Raw genomic sequence first — 13,813 nt, forward strand, 5'->3', positions numbered from 1 at the left:
CGATTGGCCGTGTAATAATAAACTGTAACACTCAAGTCCTCAATTGTATGTATGAATAATGTGCTTACTTTCATTTCAGTTTGGCAGCGTTTGCTTCCCTGCATGGCAGCATCTACTGTAAGCCTCACTTCAACCAGCTCTTCAAGTCTAAAGGCAACTACGACGAAGGCTTTGGCCACAAACAACACAAGGAAATGTGGTCTCCACGAACAAGCCAGGAGGAACCGGAGGAAAACTCCAACTCTGTGTCAGTGAAGCCTGTAGAAAAAGCAGAGGAGTCGCACAGAGGGGCCAAATTCACAGAGCAGACCCCAATTATAGAGTCCAGAAGTCAAACAGAAAGACCTCAAAGCACGTCTGCGGAAACCAGGAAACTGAGAGTCGCATGGCCTCCCCCTGCAGACAGTGATGGAGGAGCCAAAGTCTCCAGTCCAGCTGAAGTCAGCAAGGGTCCGTCTAGGTTTTTCAGAGCAAAGTGGCCCCCGGAGGATGAGTCTCCATCTTCTCAGCAGAGCACGGAAAGAGCGGAGCTGAAAACCCTACGGAGAAGCACATCTCTCAGAGAGCGCAGTCGGCCATTTTCCCTAGCGCCAAGCTTGAGCTCCAACCCTTCAAAACAAGACGCGCAATCCGCACCAAAGGCGGTCCGACGAGGCTCGCTGGAGGACCTGCGCTCTAGGTCAACGGCTAAAACTGAGGAAAAAATCCCTGACGCGAAGACGAAGGAGGACGACGGCCAATCCAAGATCGAGAAGAAGGAAAAGATGCCAACTTCAATTCTCAAACACACGAACATAGAGGGAGAACAACAGACAGAAAATGAGGCGGGACGACAGTTTAACAGAAAGGAGGCGGAGCCACAACCAACAAATAAGCACTCTCAGATACAATTAAATCAAAAGGAGGAGGAGTTAGTGACCAAAAAGGAGGCGGAGCTACAAACACCAAATAAAGAGTCTCGGCTACAGTTAAACAGAAATGAGGCGGAGCTACAGCTACCAAATAAGGAGCCTCAGACACAAGTGACCAAAAAGGAGGCGGAGCTACCACCAGCAAATAAGCCGTCTCAGTTACAATTAAACAGAAGGGAGGAGGAGCTAGTGAACAAAAAGGAGGTGGAGCTTCAAACACCAAATAAGGAGTCTCGGATACAATTAAACAGAAAGGAGGAGGAGCTACAACTAGCTAAGCAGGAAATTAAGGTAAAGCAAGCAAAAAAGGAGCCTGAGATAGAAGAACACGGAGCTGCTGAGAATAAGGGAAGACTGCAAAGGAAACCTGAGCTCCAGTTTTCTGCATCTGTGGAGGAAAAAGCCCTCAGGACGTCCCAGGATGTGGGGTTTTGGGAGGGTGAGGAGGCTGAGGAGTCACTGACCGTGGAGGAAATGATCAAGAGGAATCGCTATTATGAAGATGAAGATGACGATGGAGAAGAAGTGGCAATAGTTTGATAGTTCCTCTTTGTTGCTCCAGTTTTTATTTACTCTGATTTTTATTGCAACCAACATAATAATAAAAACATGTGCTTTATTATATTATAATACTTTATATATATTTGGACTTTTTCTTATAAGAGCTCGGAATTATTACTTTTATCATTATCACTGTACGTTGTCGTTGCTCTGTTTTCTTTTGATTGCTGTATGAAATATGACTTGTTTACAAAAATGTTTTTAAAAATCAACATTATTATTTCTTAATCTAACGATTCATTGTAATGATCTTAATTAACTAATATGCATTCATTATTCTCAGCTCTTGACAGTCAATCATTAAGGATGAAACAGCCAAATACACTTTTGGTTCTTCTTCGAGACCGTGTTTTAAAACCTTTTCTACTGTGATCAGATATTTCAGAAGGACGCAATAAACAATATTTGATCGAACATGAAGTGTTTACTTTCAGTTTTGTTTGTAAATGTGACCATTAAAGTGTTTAAGTGTTACATGGCTAATTATAAACAGTGCAACTGAATGAATATGTGATGCATAAATACAGCTGAAGTCAGAATTATTCGCCCCCGTTTATTTTTTTCCCCAATTTCTGTGTAACGGAGAGCAGAATTTTTCTACACATTTCTAATCATAATAGTTTTAATAACTCATTTCTAATAACTGATTTATTTAATCTTTGCCATGATGACAAATAATATTTGACTAGATGTTTTTCAAGACACTTCTATTCAGCTTAAAGTGACATTTAAAGGCTTAACTGGGTTAATTAGGTTAACTAGGCAGGTTAGGGTAATTAGGCAAGTTATTGTATAACGATGGTTTGTTCTGGAGACTATCGAAAAATATAGCTTAAAGGGGCTAATAATATTGCTCTTAAAATGGTGTTTAAAAAATTAATAACTGCTTTTATTTTACCCAAAATAAAACAAATCAGGCTTTCTCCAGAAGAAAAAATATGATCAGACATACTGTGAAAATTTCCTTGCTCGGTTAAACATCATTTGGGAAATATTTAAAGACATCAATAATCAAAGGGGGGCTAATAATTCTGATTTCAACTGTATATGAACAAGACGAAATGATCAGCCTCCTTTAAAATTAGTAATATTTTTCAAACATTTCCCAGGGCTGCCTTTTGTCACCGATACTGTTAATAATTTTTTATGAACAGAATTTTAAAGTGCAGCTTTGGGCTGGAATGGTCCAGTTCAGCTGCAGAATTTCATCTCTGTTATTCACAGATGATGTTTTCTGTTGGCTTCATCGAACATGGACCTTCAGCATGCGGTGTGATGCGGCTGGGATGAGAATCAGCACCTCCAAGTCCGAGACCATTGTGCTCTGCTGGAAAAAGGTGGTTTGCCATCTCCAGATTGACGGAAAGCCCTTACCCCAGGTGGAGGAGTTCAAGTATCTTGGGGTTCACCAGTGAGGGAAGGATGGAGCGTGAGATTGACAGGCGGATCGATATATCGGTCTGTTGTGGTAAAGAAGGAGCTGAGCCGAAAGGAAAAGCTCTCGATTTACCAGTCAATCTACGTTCCTACTCTCACCTATGGTCATGACAGAAAGGATAAGATCCTGGATACAAGCAGCCGAAATGAGTTCCCTTCGCAGGGTGGCAGGGCGCACTCTTACAGATAGGGTGAGGAGCTCTGTCACCCGGGAGAACCTCAGCGTAGAGCCGCTGCTCCTCCACATCGAGAGAAGTCAGCTGAGGTGGCTTGGACAGCTGTTTCGGATGCCTCCTGGACGCTTGCCTAGGGAGGTGTTCCAGGCATGTCCCTCCGGGAGGAGACCTCAGGGAAGACCATCCTATTACTTATACCTCATTTTAACTTGTTCTTCATTTGTCTCAACTGCTTAGTCTATGATGTAAGAAAAGAAATGTCTGTATTATTAAACATCATTAGATCATAATAATAGAATTATTATTGAGCAAGGTGCCATTAATAATTGCATTATAAACGCAATTGCAAATTGCGTCCTTTAAACCCCATATTGACTGTATAATTAAAAAGTCATATCGGTGCTTAGGTTCTCTCTATCGTTCTATTAATTGTTTTTCATTTAATGAATGATTGACATTTGATCTCTCAATTAATCTTTCCTATCATTGATTATGCTGTTATTATCTATAACAATCCCTCTGATATTAATTTAAAACCTTTAAATACTGTCTTCAATTCTCTGTGTCGATTTGTTTTAAGATGTCCTTATACACTGAAAATCGTAATAAGTTGACCGAACTAAATTAATTGAGTAAACTCGTTGCCTCAATTAAATTGAGTGATGAAGTCTCCCAAAACTTGCATATTTAAGTTTATTTAACTTGCCGGTTTTGTAGACTATACTTAAATTGTTCAGTTTACCAACTAAGTACTAAGTTAAATGAACTTAAATATGCAAGTTTTGGGAGATTCCATTATTCAATTAAATTGAGGCAAGGAGTTTACTTAATTAATTTAGTTCAGTCAACTTATTAGGGATTTTAGTGTAGAACCCATCATTGTATATTATACAAAACACTTGGTTTGCTTCTACCGAAGTTCCCATGACAGTATCATTGATATTTGTTTCTTTTTAAATGTGTAAAAAAAAAGGCTTTCAGGGTGTGTCGGGACGCATTTTTGCTAATTTAAGGATGGGAAAATCCGCTTTGCGCCTTGGCTCATGGTCTAAAAGTTTGTTTTCTTAATGAGTTATAGGTGTGTTTTGAGAATAAACCAATCAGAGTCTCATCTCCCATTCCCTTTAAGAGCCAGCTGCGTCGCGCCATAAGCGCATTGCTATTAACATGACGTAAAGTAAGTTCACTTTCACTTTTGCTCTCGTGAATAGGGAAACCTTACAGCACAGACATCAATTAGCCTATGAATAATTAATTTTGTTTGTTAAGCGCAAAGATTTGTTTCAAAACTATTTCTAAATTCAGTTCTAATTTCCAGCAAACGAATAAATGAACAATAATAACCAACTGTGGTCAAAATACTGAGTTATATCCAAATACACCTGCTATGCTCCATATGGTGTAAAACCTGACAGGTGGAAAAATCTAAGCTTGTTTTTAATAAAACAAATATAAATATGTATATAATAAATAACGCTGCTAATAATAATAATAACATTATACAAAAGCAAATTGAATGAACTGAAAAAGCCTCCCGAGATGAAGAAAGTATGACGGCAGTGGTTTTAAAATTCATGTAGGCTTGAAATTAATATGTTTTGTAATATTTTAATCATTTATATTTATATCCTATATATATCCTTATTATATATATCCCTAATATATTATATCTTTTTCATATGTAAAGATATTTGCGTATGCATCTTGTGTGTAGTGTGTAAGCCAGGCGCACTTTGCGCCAGACATTAGACCGACTTTGTTCTGGTCTAAAGATCAGTCTATTTACAGTTTCTCAAAATAGCAACGCGCCAAAACACGCCTGCTTTTTTAGACCAGAACGCCTATGGGCGCACATTTGAGCGCAAATGCATTTGCTATTTAAACAGCGTGGCGCAACGCCTCAAAATGACCCTTGCGCCGAGGTGAAAGTATCAAAAGACTATTGCGCTGCGCCTTGCGCCACATTGCGCCGGGTGTATGATAAAGCCCAATCTCCCTTCCTTTTTTAGATCAATTAAATCACTTTGTCTTTTCAGGGCTAATTTATTTCCTCTTCTGGAAACAACTTGCAAATGTTATTAAATTTGGCTCCAAATTAAATGTTTATTATTTATTTGCATATCAAACAGTTTGTACTTTTGAGTATATGTAGTTGCTTATTTAGGCTTCGGATTGTGGGAAGTGTTTCAGGTGGAGTGTGCTGCTTGTTTGATTGTTTGTTTGTTTGTCTTGTCAAGTGTATGTACTTTATGATGTGTTGTACTCTGTTTGACTTGTGAACTTTTTAGGGACCCCCTCGAAAATGAGATAATTCTTTTTAAGGGGCTATCCCATTCAATAAATTCAAATAAACCCTTCGGGGATAAAAATATGAACAGGATGATTATGGCATGTTTATAACTGGATCAGTTACCCTAGAAGCATCATTATAGTTAAGATTCATTCTTTCAAGATTTACACACACCCATGTTCATGAATCTCCATTGCCAGAAACTATTTCATGGTCCTTAAAAAATAAAATAGCAAAATTAAAATATGATATATTTTTGAAGCAGCATAATAGGGGCACTTTAAATAAAGTATTGCCATCACCAAAAGTATGTCCTATTTTTAGAATAATTGCTTCCTTGCTTTATCCATGACCGCCTGTTCAGATTTCTTGGTGTTTTGAGTAATTTCCAGCTATTTATTGTTTCATAACAGTGATTATTTTCGACGTCTTCTCCCATGTGTACAACATTCTGACTTGATGGAGAAAACCCCCCCTCTGTTTAACACTGCTCATACACTCCATGTCTCAAAGCACAGGAATCTCCCAACATGTCCTCCATCGGGCTTATACAAATAACAAACATTTTCCTTGGATATTGTGTTTCAGAGCCGTCACGCTCCTTATTTAACAATGGAGCCAGTGACCTCAGCATGCAATAGCGTGTGCATGTGTTGAACCAATTCAGCACGAGAAAACTTGACTCAAAGATGGCGTAAGGTGGACTTTATTTGCAGCTCTGTGTTGCATGTTGCATATTTGGACTGTAGAATCACCAGGGAGTTCACCTCAATCCCCAGTCTGAAGGATCAGGTCTGCTTCAGGCTAAAGACAGCTTTTGGGAACTCCTTAGAGACAAAAAAGCGAACACATCGTTTGTGTTATCATCACGTATATGCGCGTTTCGAGATGCAGAATGTGCACGGCTATTTTCATTAGCTTTGAAATAACGACTTTTACTGCTGATCAGACCATTAAAGTGCCACTCAATAGAGTCTTCTTAAAGTTTGAGTGGCTTCTGTTGACGGATTGCAATGTGTATTTAGAAACTGATGCATTTAGTATATTATTATTATTATTATTTATGAAATATAAAAACACATGACTAAATAAAGAGATAAATGAATAAATATGAAAATAAATGATTGCAGTTTACAATAAACTATATAAATGACACGTGCAGAAAGTAATAAATGAAGGAAAAAATATTCATTCAAAATAATTGTGTCCTACACGATTTATTTTTCTTTTGTTACACTTATTTGTTTATTTATGTATTTCATTATTTATAAATGTATGGATTTAGTATTATTATTATTTATAAAAATAAATAAATATGATAATAAATGAAAAAAAAGAAGAAAGGTGATTTAAGTGACTGAACGTGGCATGGTTGATGGTGCCAGACGGGCTGATCTGAGTATTTCAGAAACTGCTGATCTACTGGGATTATCATGCACAACCATCTCTAGGGTTTACAGAGAATGCTCCGACAAGGAGGAAATATCCAGTGAGTGGCAGTTCTGTGGGTGCAAATGCTTTGTTGATCCCAGAGGTCAGAGGAGAATGGCCAGACTGGTTCCAGCTGATAGAAAGGCAACAGTAACTCAAATAAGCACTCGATACAACCGAGATCTGCAGTCTTCATCAGTCTCCATTTCTGCTGCCACATTCGGATGGTCGGGTCAGAATTTGGCGTCAGCAACATGAAAGCATGGATCCATCCTGCCTTGTATTAGTGGTTCAGGCTGGTGGTGGTGGTGTAATGGTGTGAGGAGATTTTCTTGGCACACTTTGGGCTCATTAGTACCACTTGAGCATGGTGTCAACGCCACAGCCTACCTGAGTATTGTTGCTGACCATGTCCATCCCTTTATGAGCACAGTGTCTCCATCTTCTGATGGCTACTTCCAGCAGGATAACACACCATGTTATAAAGCGTGAATCATCTCAGACTGGTTTCTTGAGCATGATGATGAGTTCACTGTATTTAAATGGCCTCCACAGTCACCAGATCTCAATGCAATTGAGAACCTTTGGGATGTGGTGGAACGGGAGATTCAGAGTAAAATCTCTGAGGAATATTTCCAGTACCTTGTTGAATCTATGCCACAAAGGATTAAGGCAGTTCTGAAGGCAAAAGGGGGTCCAACCTGTTATTGGTAAGGTGTACCTAATAAAGTGGCCAGTGAGTATATATATCTATATACATTTACTTATTTATTATTTTGTTTATCTTATTTACACATTTATATATTTAGGCATTTATGTTATATTGGTATTGTTTTGCAAGTACTTAAATTTTTAATGCTTAAACCCAACTGTTACCTTTATAACTATTATTAAGTAGAGCTAAGTGTTTGTTGATTGTTAATAGCAAGAAATATTCATTCATTTTCTTTTTGGCTTAGTCCTTTAATAAGGATGTTGCCACAGTGGAATGAACCACCAACTAATCCGGCATATGCTTTACGCAGTGGATGCCCTTCCAGCTGCAATCCAGTACTGGGAAACACCCATACACTCTCATTCACACACACACATACACACACACAATTTCTACAATTCACCTGTACCGCATGTGTTTGGACTGTGGGGGAAACCGGAGTACCCGGAGGAAACCCACACTAACACAGGGAGAACATGCAAACTCCACGCAGAAATGCCAACTGTCACCTCACTTGCTGCGAGGTGACAGTGCTAACCACTGAGCCACCGTGCCGCCCCGTTATAATAATGTTTTCCCCGAATGTTTATTTTTAAATGAATGCAGATTGACTGATTGAAACGCCTACCTGAAGAAATGATGAGATTCTCACGCTTAAACATAAAAACATAATAAAAATGAGAGATGAGAAATGAGGGTCTGGCTGGTGCTGTTTCCTTATTGCCATGGCAGCGGGTCAACAAAACAAAGTCAAGCTCTGTCCACACCTTACATCTGTGGTTAAAATTAAAGATAGAAATGCAAGGATCTGTCTGCGCTGCTGTCTAATGGGTCTGAAAGGAAAATCTAAACAGGAGAAGACAGGTAACCTTTGTTTTTAGAGGACAGAAAGGTGTGCCGAGCTATAATCTGATGTCTGTAATTCTGTTTCACCATCAGATGCACTGTTATAGGTGAGGGAAAGAGGGAGAGAATTGAGCAATGGCTTAATATATATGTTAATTCATTTTCTTTTCAGCTTAGTCCCTTATTTATCAAGGGTCGCCACAGCAGAATGAACCACCAACTATTCCAGCATATGTTTTACACAGCAAATGCCCTTCCAGCTGCGACCCAAGTCTGGGAAACACCCATACACACTCTCATTCACACACATTCATACATACAGCCAATTTAGTTCATTATTTAATCTATAGCACATGTGTTTGGACTGTAGGGAAAACTAGAGCACTCGGAGGAATCCCACGCCAACACGGGGAGAACGTGCAAACTCCCCACAGAAATGCCAAATGACCCAGTTGGGGCTTAAACCAGTAACCTTCTTGCTTGTGAGGCCACAGTGCTAACCATTGAGCCAGAAATATTTTGATCTAAAGGAATAGTTTAGCTAAAAATAAGAGTTTACACACTATTTACACAATTTCAAAGCAAAAATAAGTAAATAGTGAAATAAATACATAAATGCAATATGAAATAAATAAATATAAAAGTATATAAACGTGAATAAATAACTATAAAATAAATAAATAAATGCATGAATAAAAACTTAATGGTAAAACTAAAAAAATTAATAAAAGTTTTAAAATTAAAAATGTAAATGAAAAATACATAAACGCAGAAAAAAATCATAATGAAAAATTAATTTCGGATTAAATTTAATAAAAAATGCAATATATCTTTTTTTAAGTGATACACTATTTATTTTTCTCTTTTTTTTACAATTATTTACTTATTTATATTATAATTTATTCATTTATACATTTATTTTTATTATTTATAAAATTTTTACAAATTTTAAATAAAATATATAGTAAAAAAATGCATGCAGAAAATAATAAATTAAGGGATTTTGTTTGTATTTGGAATTAAATTGAATGAAAATACAACATATCTGTTTTAAGTCATGCATTACTTTATTTTTTTATCGTTACATTTATTTACTTATTTATGTATTTAGCATATTTTTTATATTATGATATTATTATAAATGTATATTTGTTATTATTATTTATAAAAAAAATGTATGAACAAGAATAAATAAATGTAAAAAATAAATAAATGAATAAAGATGAAAATAAATGAAAAAAAAACAAATGAATTGATAACATTTTACAATGAAATATATAAATTTATTGACACATACAGAAAGCAATAAATGAAGAAAAAAATAATAAAAAATAAGAGTAAATTGAATCACAAATTTTATTTATTTTTATTAGATATAGTGTAGTAGTATTTTTCTGTATTATTATATCAATATAACTAATATTCTTTTGTCAAATTTTATTTTATTTTATTTTATTTTATTTTATTTTATTTTATTTTATTTTATTTTATTTTATTTTATTTTATTTGTTGGCAGGTTTGGTCCTCCTACCAAACACTTAAACCCAACTGCTACCCTGATTACTATTACTAAGCAGCAAATTAGTAGTTTACGTAGCTAAAAATGTTTGTTAATAGCAAGAATTAAAATTACATTACTGTTTTTTCCCCAAAAATGTTTATTTTTAAATCAATGTAAGACTAAAAAAAAAGATTAAGAATGAGTGTCTGGGAGTCAAAGAGAAGACATAACAGTCTGTGGAAAGGGAGGTGCTGGCAGACTGTCATCTACTGTAAATAACGGAGATCATTGATGTATTTATTTACATTTTTCCCTCACTGGCGGAGCCTGATGTCTTGAGCTGTTTTAAACACACACATGACACAAGATCCGCTTGTCTGATGATTTCAGACTTTTATTGATGCAAAACATCACGTTTCTCATTCTGAAAACGTACACTTATATACATTTCTGAGCCCCAGATGCATCCCAGGAGCTATGTTTTTTTTTTATTTACTTATTTATTTTTTTTGAAGTTTTTGTTTTCGTGAATCCACGCCCGCTGTGTATACTTTTTGAGACCCTAAATTTATCTTGCAAGTGCCATTCGCTCCTGCTGTTTTTGTGTAAATCCACCAGAGGCCGCTGTCGACTGACTGACCAATCGACTGACCCACACCCCTCCTTCCCTAAACCCAACCGACAATTTTGAAAAGCAATCCAGAAAAAGAAAAGCCCTCGCCTGATTTTTACCACGTTTTTGATTTTACCACACTCTCATCCTGTTATTTACCTGTTTATTTAATTTTTTGGCTTCTGTTTTTGTCTTACCTGCTTTCTGGAACCATTCTTCACCGGACTCGAACCCCATGGTCGTGGTCAACTCCTCTCTGTATCTCAAGTCCACTAACGCACATAACGAGCCACTGGGCAAACTGGTAACAGCGGGAAAGCGTTCGCCCCATAGTGTTCGTTTTAAAGACACAATGCAGCCATATGTACTTCTGGCTACATAATTCGCAATCTCCAGAAATGTATATAGGGCTACGCATTCTACGCTTAGAATGAGCCTATGTCGCAACATACACATTATTCAGTGATGTGACACTTAGGCTTTTGCCTCAATAAACTACTAATTTGCTGCTCATTTATACTTAGTTAGGTGGTAAAGTTTAGGTCTTTGTTAGAATGAGGGATGTAGAAAATGATCATGCAGAATACTTACTTAATCAGTACAAACAGCTATTTAAAATGCATCTCCGATGATTGTGTATGTGAAGTTTCAGCTCAAAACACCACACAGATGTTTTATAACTCTCTGAAACTGACCCTTTTACACTTTGATCCTAATTGTGCCATTTTGGTTACTGTCGCTTTAAATTCAAATGAGATTTCAGAAGAGGGTGGAGCTATAAACACGTGTCAGCATAGCATCAGATTCAAAACTCTAATGACATACAGCTGCTTCTCACTCAGGGTTGTTTATGCTAATTAGGGAGACATGGTCACTAGTGGGCGGGGCTTTCCCCCTCTGATCACATGTACAGAGGGAGAATGTCAATCAAAGTGTTTCTTCAGACAGTATGATTGCTGAAAAATAGAGCTAATTGATGTTCACCATTAGAGGCTGGCTATATTCCCGCACCGTTGTCACACAACTGTTTACAAGTGATTTTTTCACATAATGTCCCTTTTAAAGGAGATTAAATTAACTTCCAATTCAAGGAAAAACTTTCTCCATAATACAAAATCATGTAGCACAGGTGAACCGGTGTTGATGACTTGTGTTATTTTGAGGTTAGACGTAATGAACGCTGACAGATGTAAGGTCACTAGTTGACTCGCACACCTGTAGCAGTAATGAAAAAACGGCCCGTTGCCAACAACACGCATGTAAACCCTTCCATGACAGCCATCCGTCTTCTGGGGAAATATTGTTTGACGAATCGCACACAAGGCACGTTTCCTTGGATATCAGCGAGACGTTGAAAAAATCTGGTTGGAGGGGAAAAGCCCTTGTTCATTTTTCCCCGTGTCACTCAGAAACACCTGTGATGTGGTGCTCATTTTCCTACTTGAGGCCATTAATTATGACATCATTGCGATGGGGAAATCAGCGCAATGACAGATCAAGGGTGAAGTTCTCGAAAAACAGGCTTAAAGTCATTAGGCGATCAACCATGACTTCATGAAAAAGGATTGTGTTCATATGTGTGTGTGTGTGGTACTGGTTTTAATGGTTTACAAGGAGAGTTTTTTGTATTTTGACATGGGTATGAGATTGTTGTACTCTATTATGGTGGTTTACCAGGACAAGTCTGATGTCCTTGCAATTCAAAATGCTTCAAATTTGTAATTAATGAGTCTTATGACAGTAATATCTTGTCACGTGTTTCCTGTGAGGGTTGGGTCCTATAATTTACTGCATAATTTACTGCATAAAATACATTATGCCTACACTCTCAGAAATAAAGGTATGTGATCTGTCACTGGGGTGGTACCTTTTCAAAAGGTACAAATTTGTACCTAAAAGGTCCATATTAATACCTCAAGGGGTATATATTAGTACCTACTAATTTTAAGAGGAACACTTTTGTATTTTTAAGGTACTATACGTATTCTTGAGGTATTAATATGGACCTTTTAGAAACCTTTTAAAAAGGTACCACCCCAGTGACAAATCGTGTACCTTTATTTCTGAGAGTGTATGGAGTGTCCCTGTAAACCACTAATTATAACATGTGTGTGTGTGTGTTGGGGGGAGGGGGGTTATGTGTGTATGCTGGTTTTGGTGGTTTACTTTTACTTTTTTTTTTTGGTATTTTTTCATGGATATTACATTGTTGTACTCTATTATGGTGGTTTATCAGGACATGCCTGATGTCCTTGTAATTCAAAATGCTTCAAAATTGTGATTATGAGACTTTTGGAGTGATTTTTACTGCATAAAATGCATTATGCCTATGGAGAGTCCATGTAAACCACTAATAACAACATGTGCACATGTGTGTAGGCTGGTTTTGGTGGTTTACAAAGAGAATGTTTTGTATTTTGGCATTGTTGTACTCTATTATGGTGGTTTACCAGGACACACTTGATGTCCTTGTAATTCAAAATGCTTCAAAATTCTAATTAATAAATCGTTTGGCATTAAAATGTTGTTGCATGTTTCCTGTGAGGGTTGGGTTATATACAGTAGTAAGTGTTTTTACTGCATTAAATACACAGCCTTATCTCATGAGGAAACGTAAGTATTTTACATTTTTCCAGTTTAGTGACTAATTCGCACAAATTCGTACGAGTTCAGTTGTATAAAACTGTACGATTTTAAAAAGGAGGCATAGCGCCCAACTCCACCCCTAACCTGATGCGTCATTAGGTGATGAGCAAATCGTACTAAATTGTACAAATTAGATCATACGAATTAGCCACTAAATCAAAAAGTTACGGATTGTTGTGAGATTGCGTTGAAAATGCATTATGTCTATGGAGAGTCCCTGTAAACCCCTAATAACAGCAAGTGCGTGTGTGCGTGTATGCTGGTTTTGGTGGTTTACAAGGACAGATTTTTTGTATTTTGACATGGGTTTGACATTGCTGTACTCTATTACAATGTTTATGAGGACATGTCTGATGTCCTTGTAATTCAAAATGCTTCAAAATTGTAATTAATGAATCTTTTGACATTAAAATTTTGCCGCCTGTTTCCTGCGAGGGTTGGGTCATATGATAAGTGCTTTTACAGTATAAACTACATTATCCCTATGGAAAGTCCCTGTAAACCACCAATTACAACGTTTATATGTGTGTATGCTGGTTTTGGTGCTTTACAAGGACAGTTTTTGTATTTTGACATTGATATAACATTGTTGTACTCCTGTTTATAAGGCCGTTTAATCTTCTTATCATTAAAAATGGTTTAAAATTGTAATTAATGAGTGTTTTGGAACTAAAATTTTGCCACAT

At 36.8% G+C, this 13,813-nt stretch overlaps 2 protein-coding genes across 6 annotated transcripts in view; both read left to right on the forward strand.

Moving 5' to 3' along the window:
* The window catches only part of lima1b (LIM domain and actin binding 1b), a 42,078-nt gene extending 40,192 nt beyond the window's left edge, over positions 1 to 1,886 (forward strand). For all 4 annotated transcript variants that reach the window (XR_015502194.1, XM_087272969.1, XM_087272971.1 and 1 more), the window contains exon 11: positions 80 to 1,886. Coding sequence is in view for 3 of the 4 variants with exons in the window: in XM_087272969.1 (XP_087129095.1) it covers positions 80 to 1,451 (1,372 nt within the window). In the remaining variant the exon portion in view is untranslated. The remainder of the gene's footprint in view (positions 1 to 79) is intronic.
* The window catches only part of rbms2a (RNA binding motif, single stranded interacting protein 2a), a 608,287-nt gene that overhangs the window by 490,811 nt on the left and 103,663 nt on the right, over positions 1 to 13,813 (forward strand). The window lies entirely within an intron of this gene.

This window comes from Danio rerio, chromosome 11 (genome assembly GCF_052040795.2).
Source record: "Danio rerio strain M-AB ecotype USA chromosome 11, GRCz13ab, whole genome shotgun sequence".
NCBI lineage: Eukaryota > Metazoa > Chordata > Actinopteri > Cypriniformes > Danionidae > Danio > Danio rerio.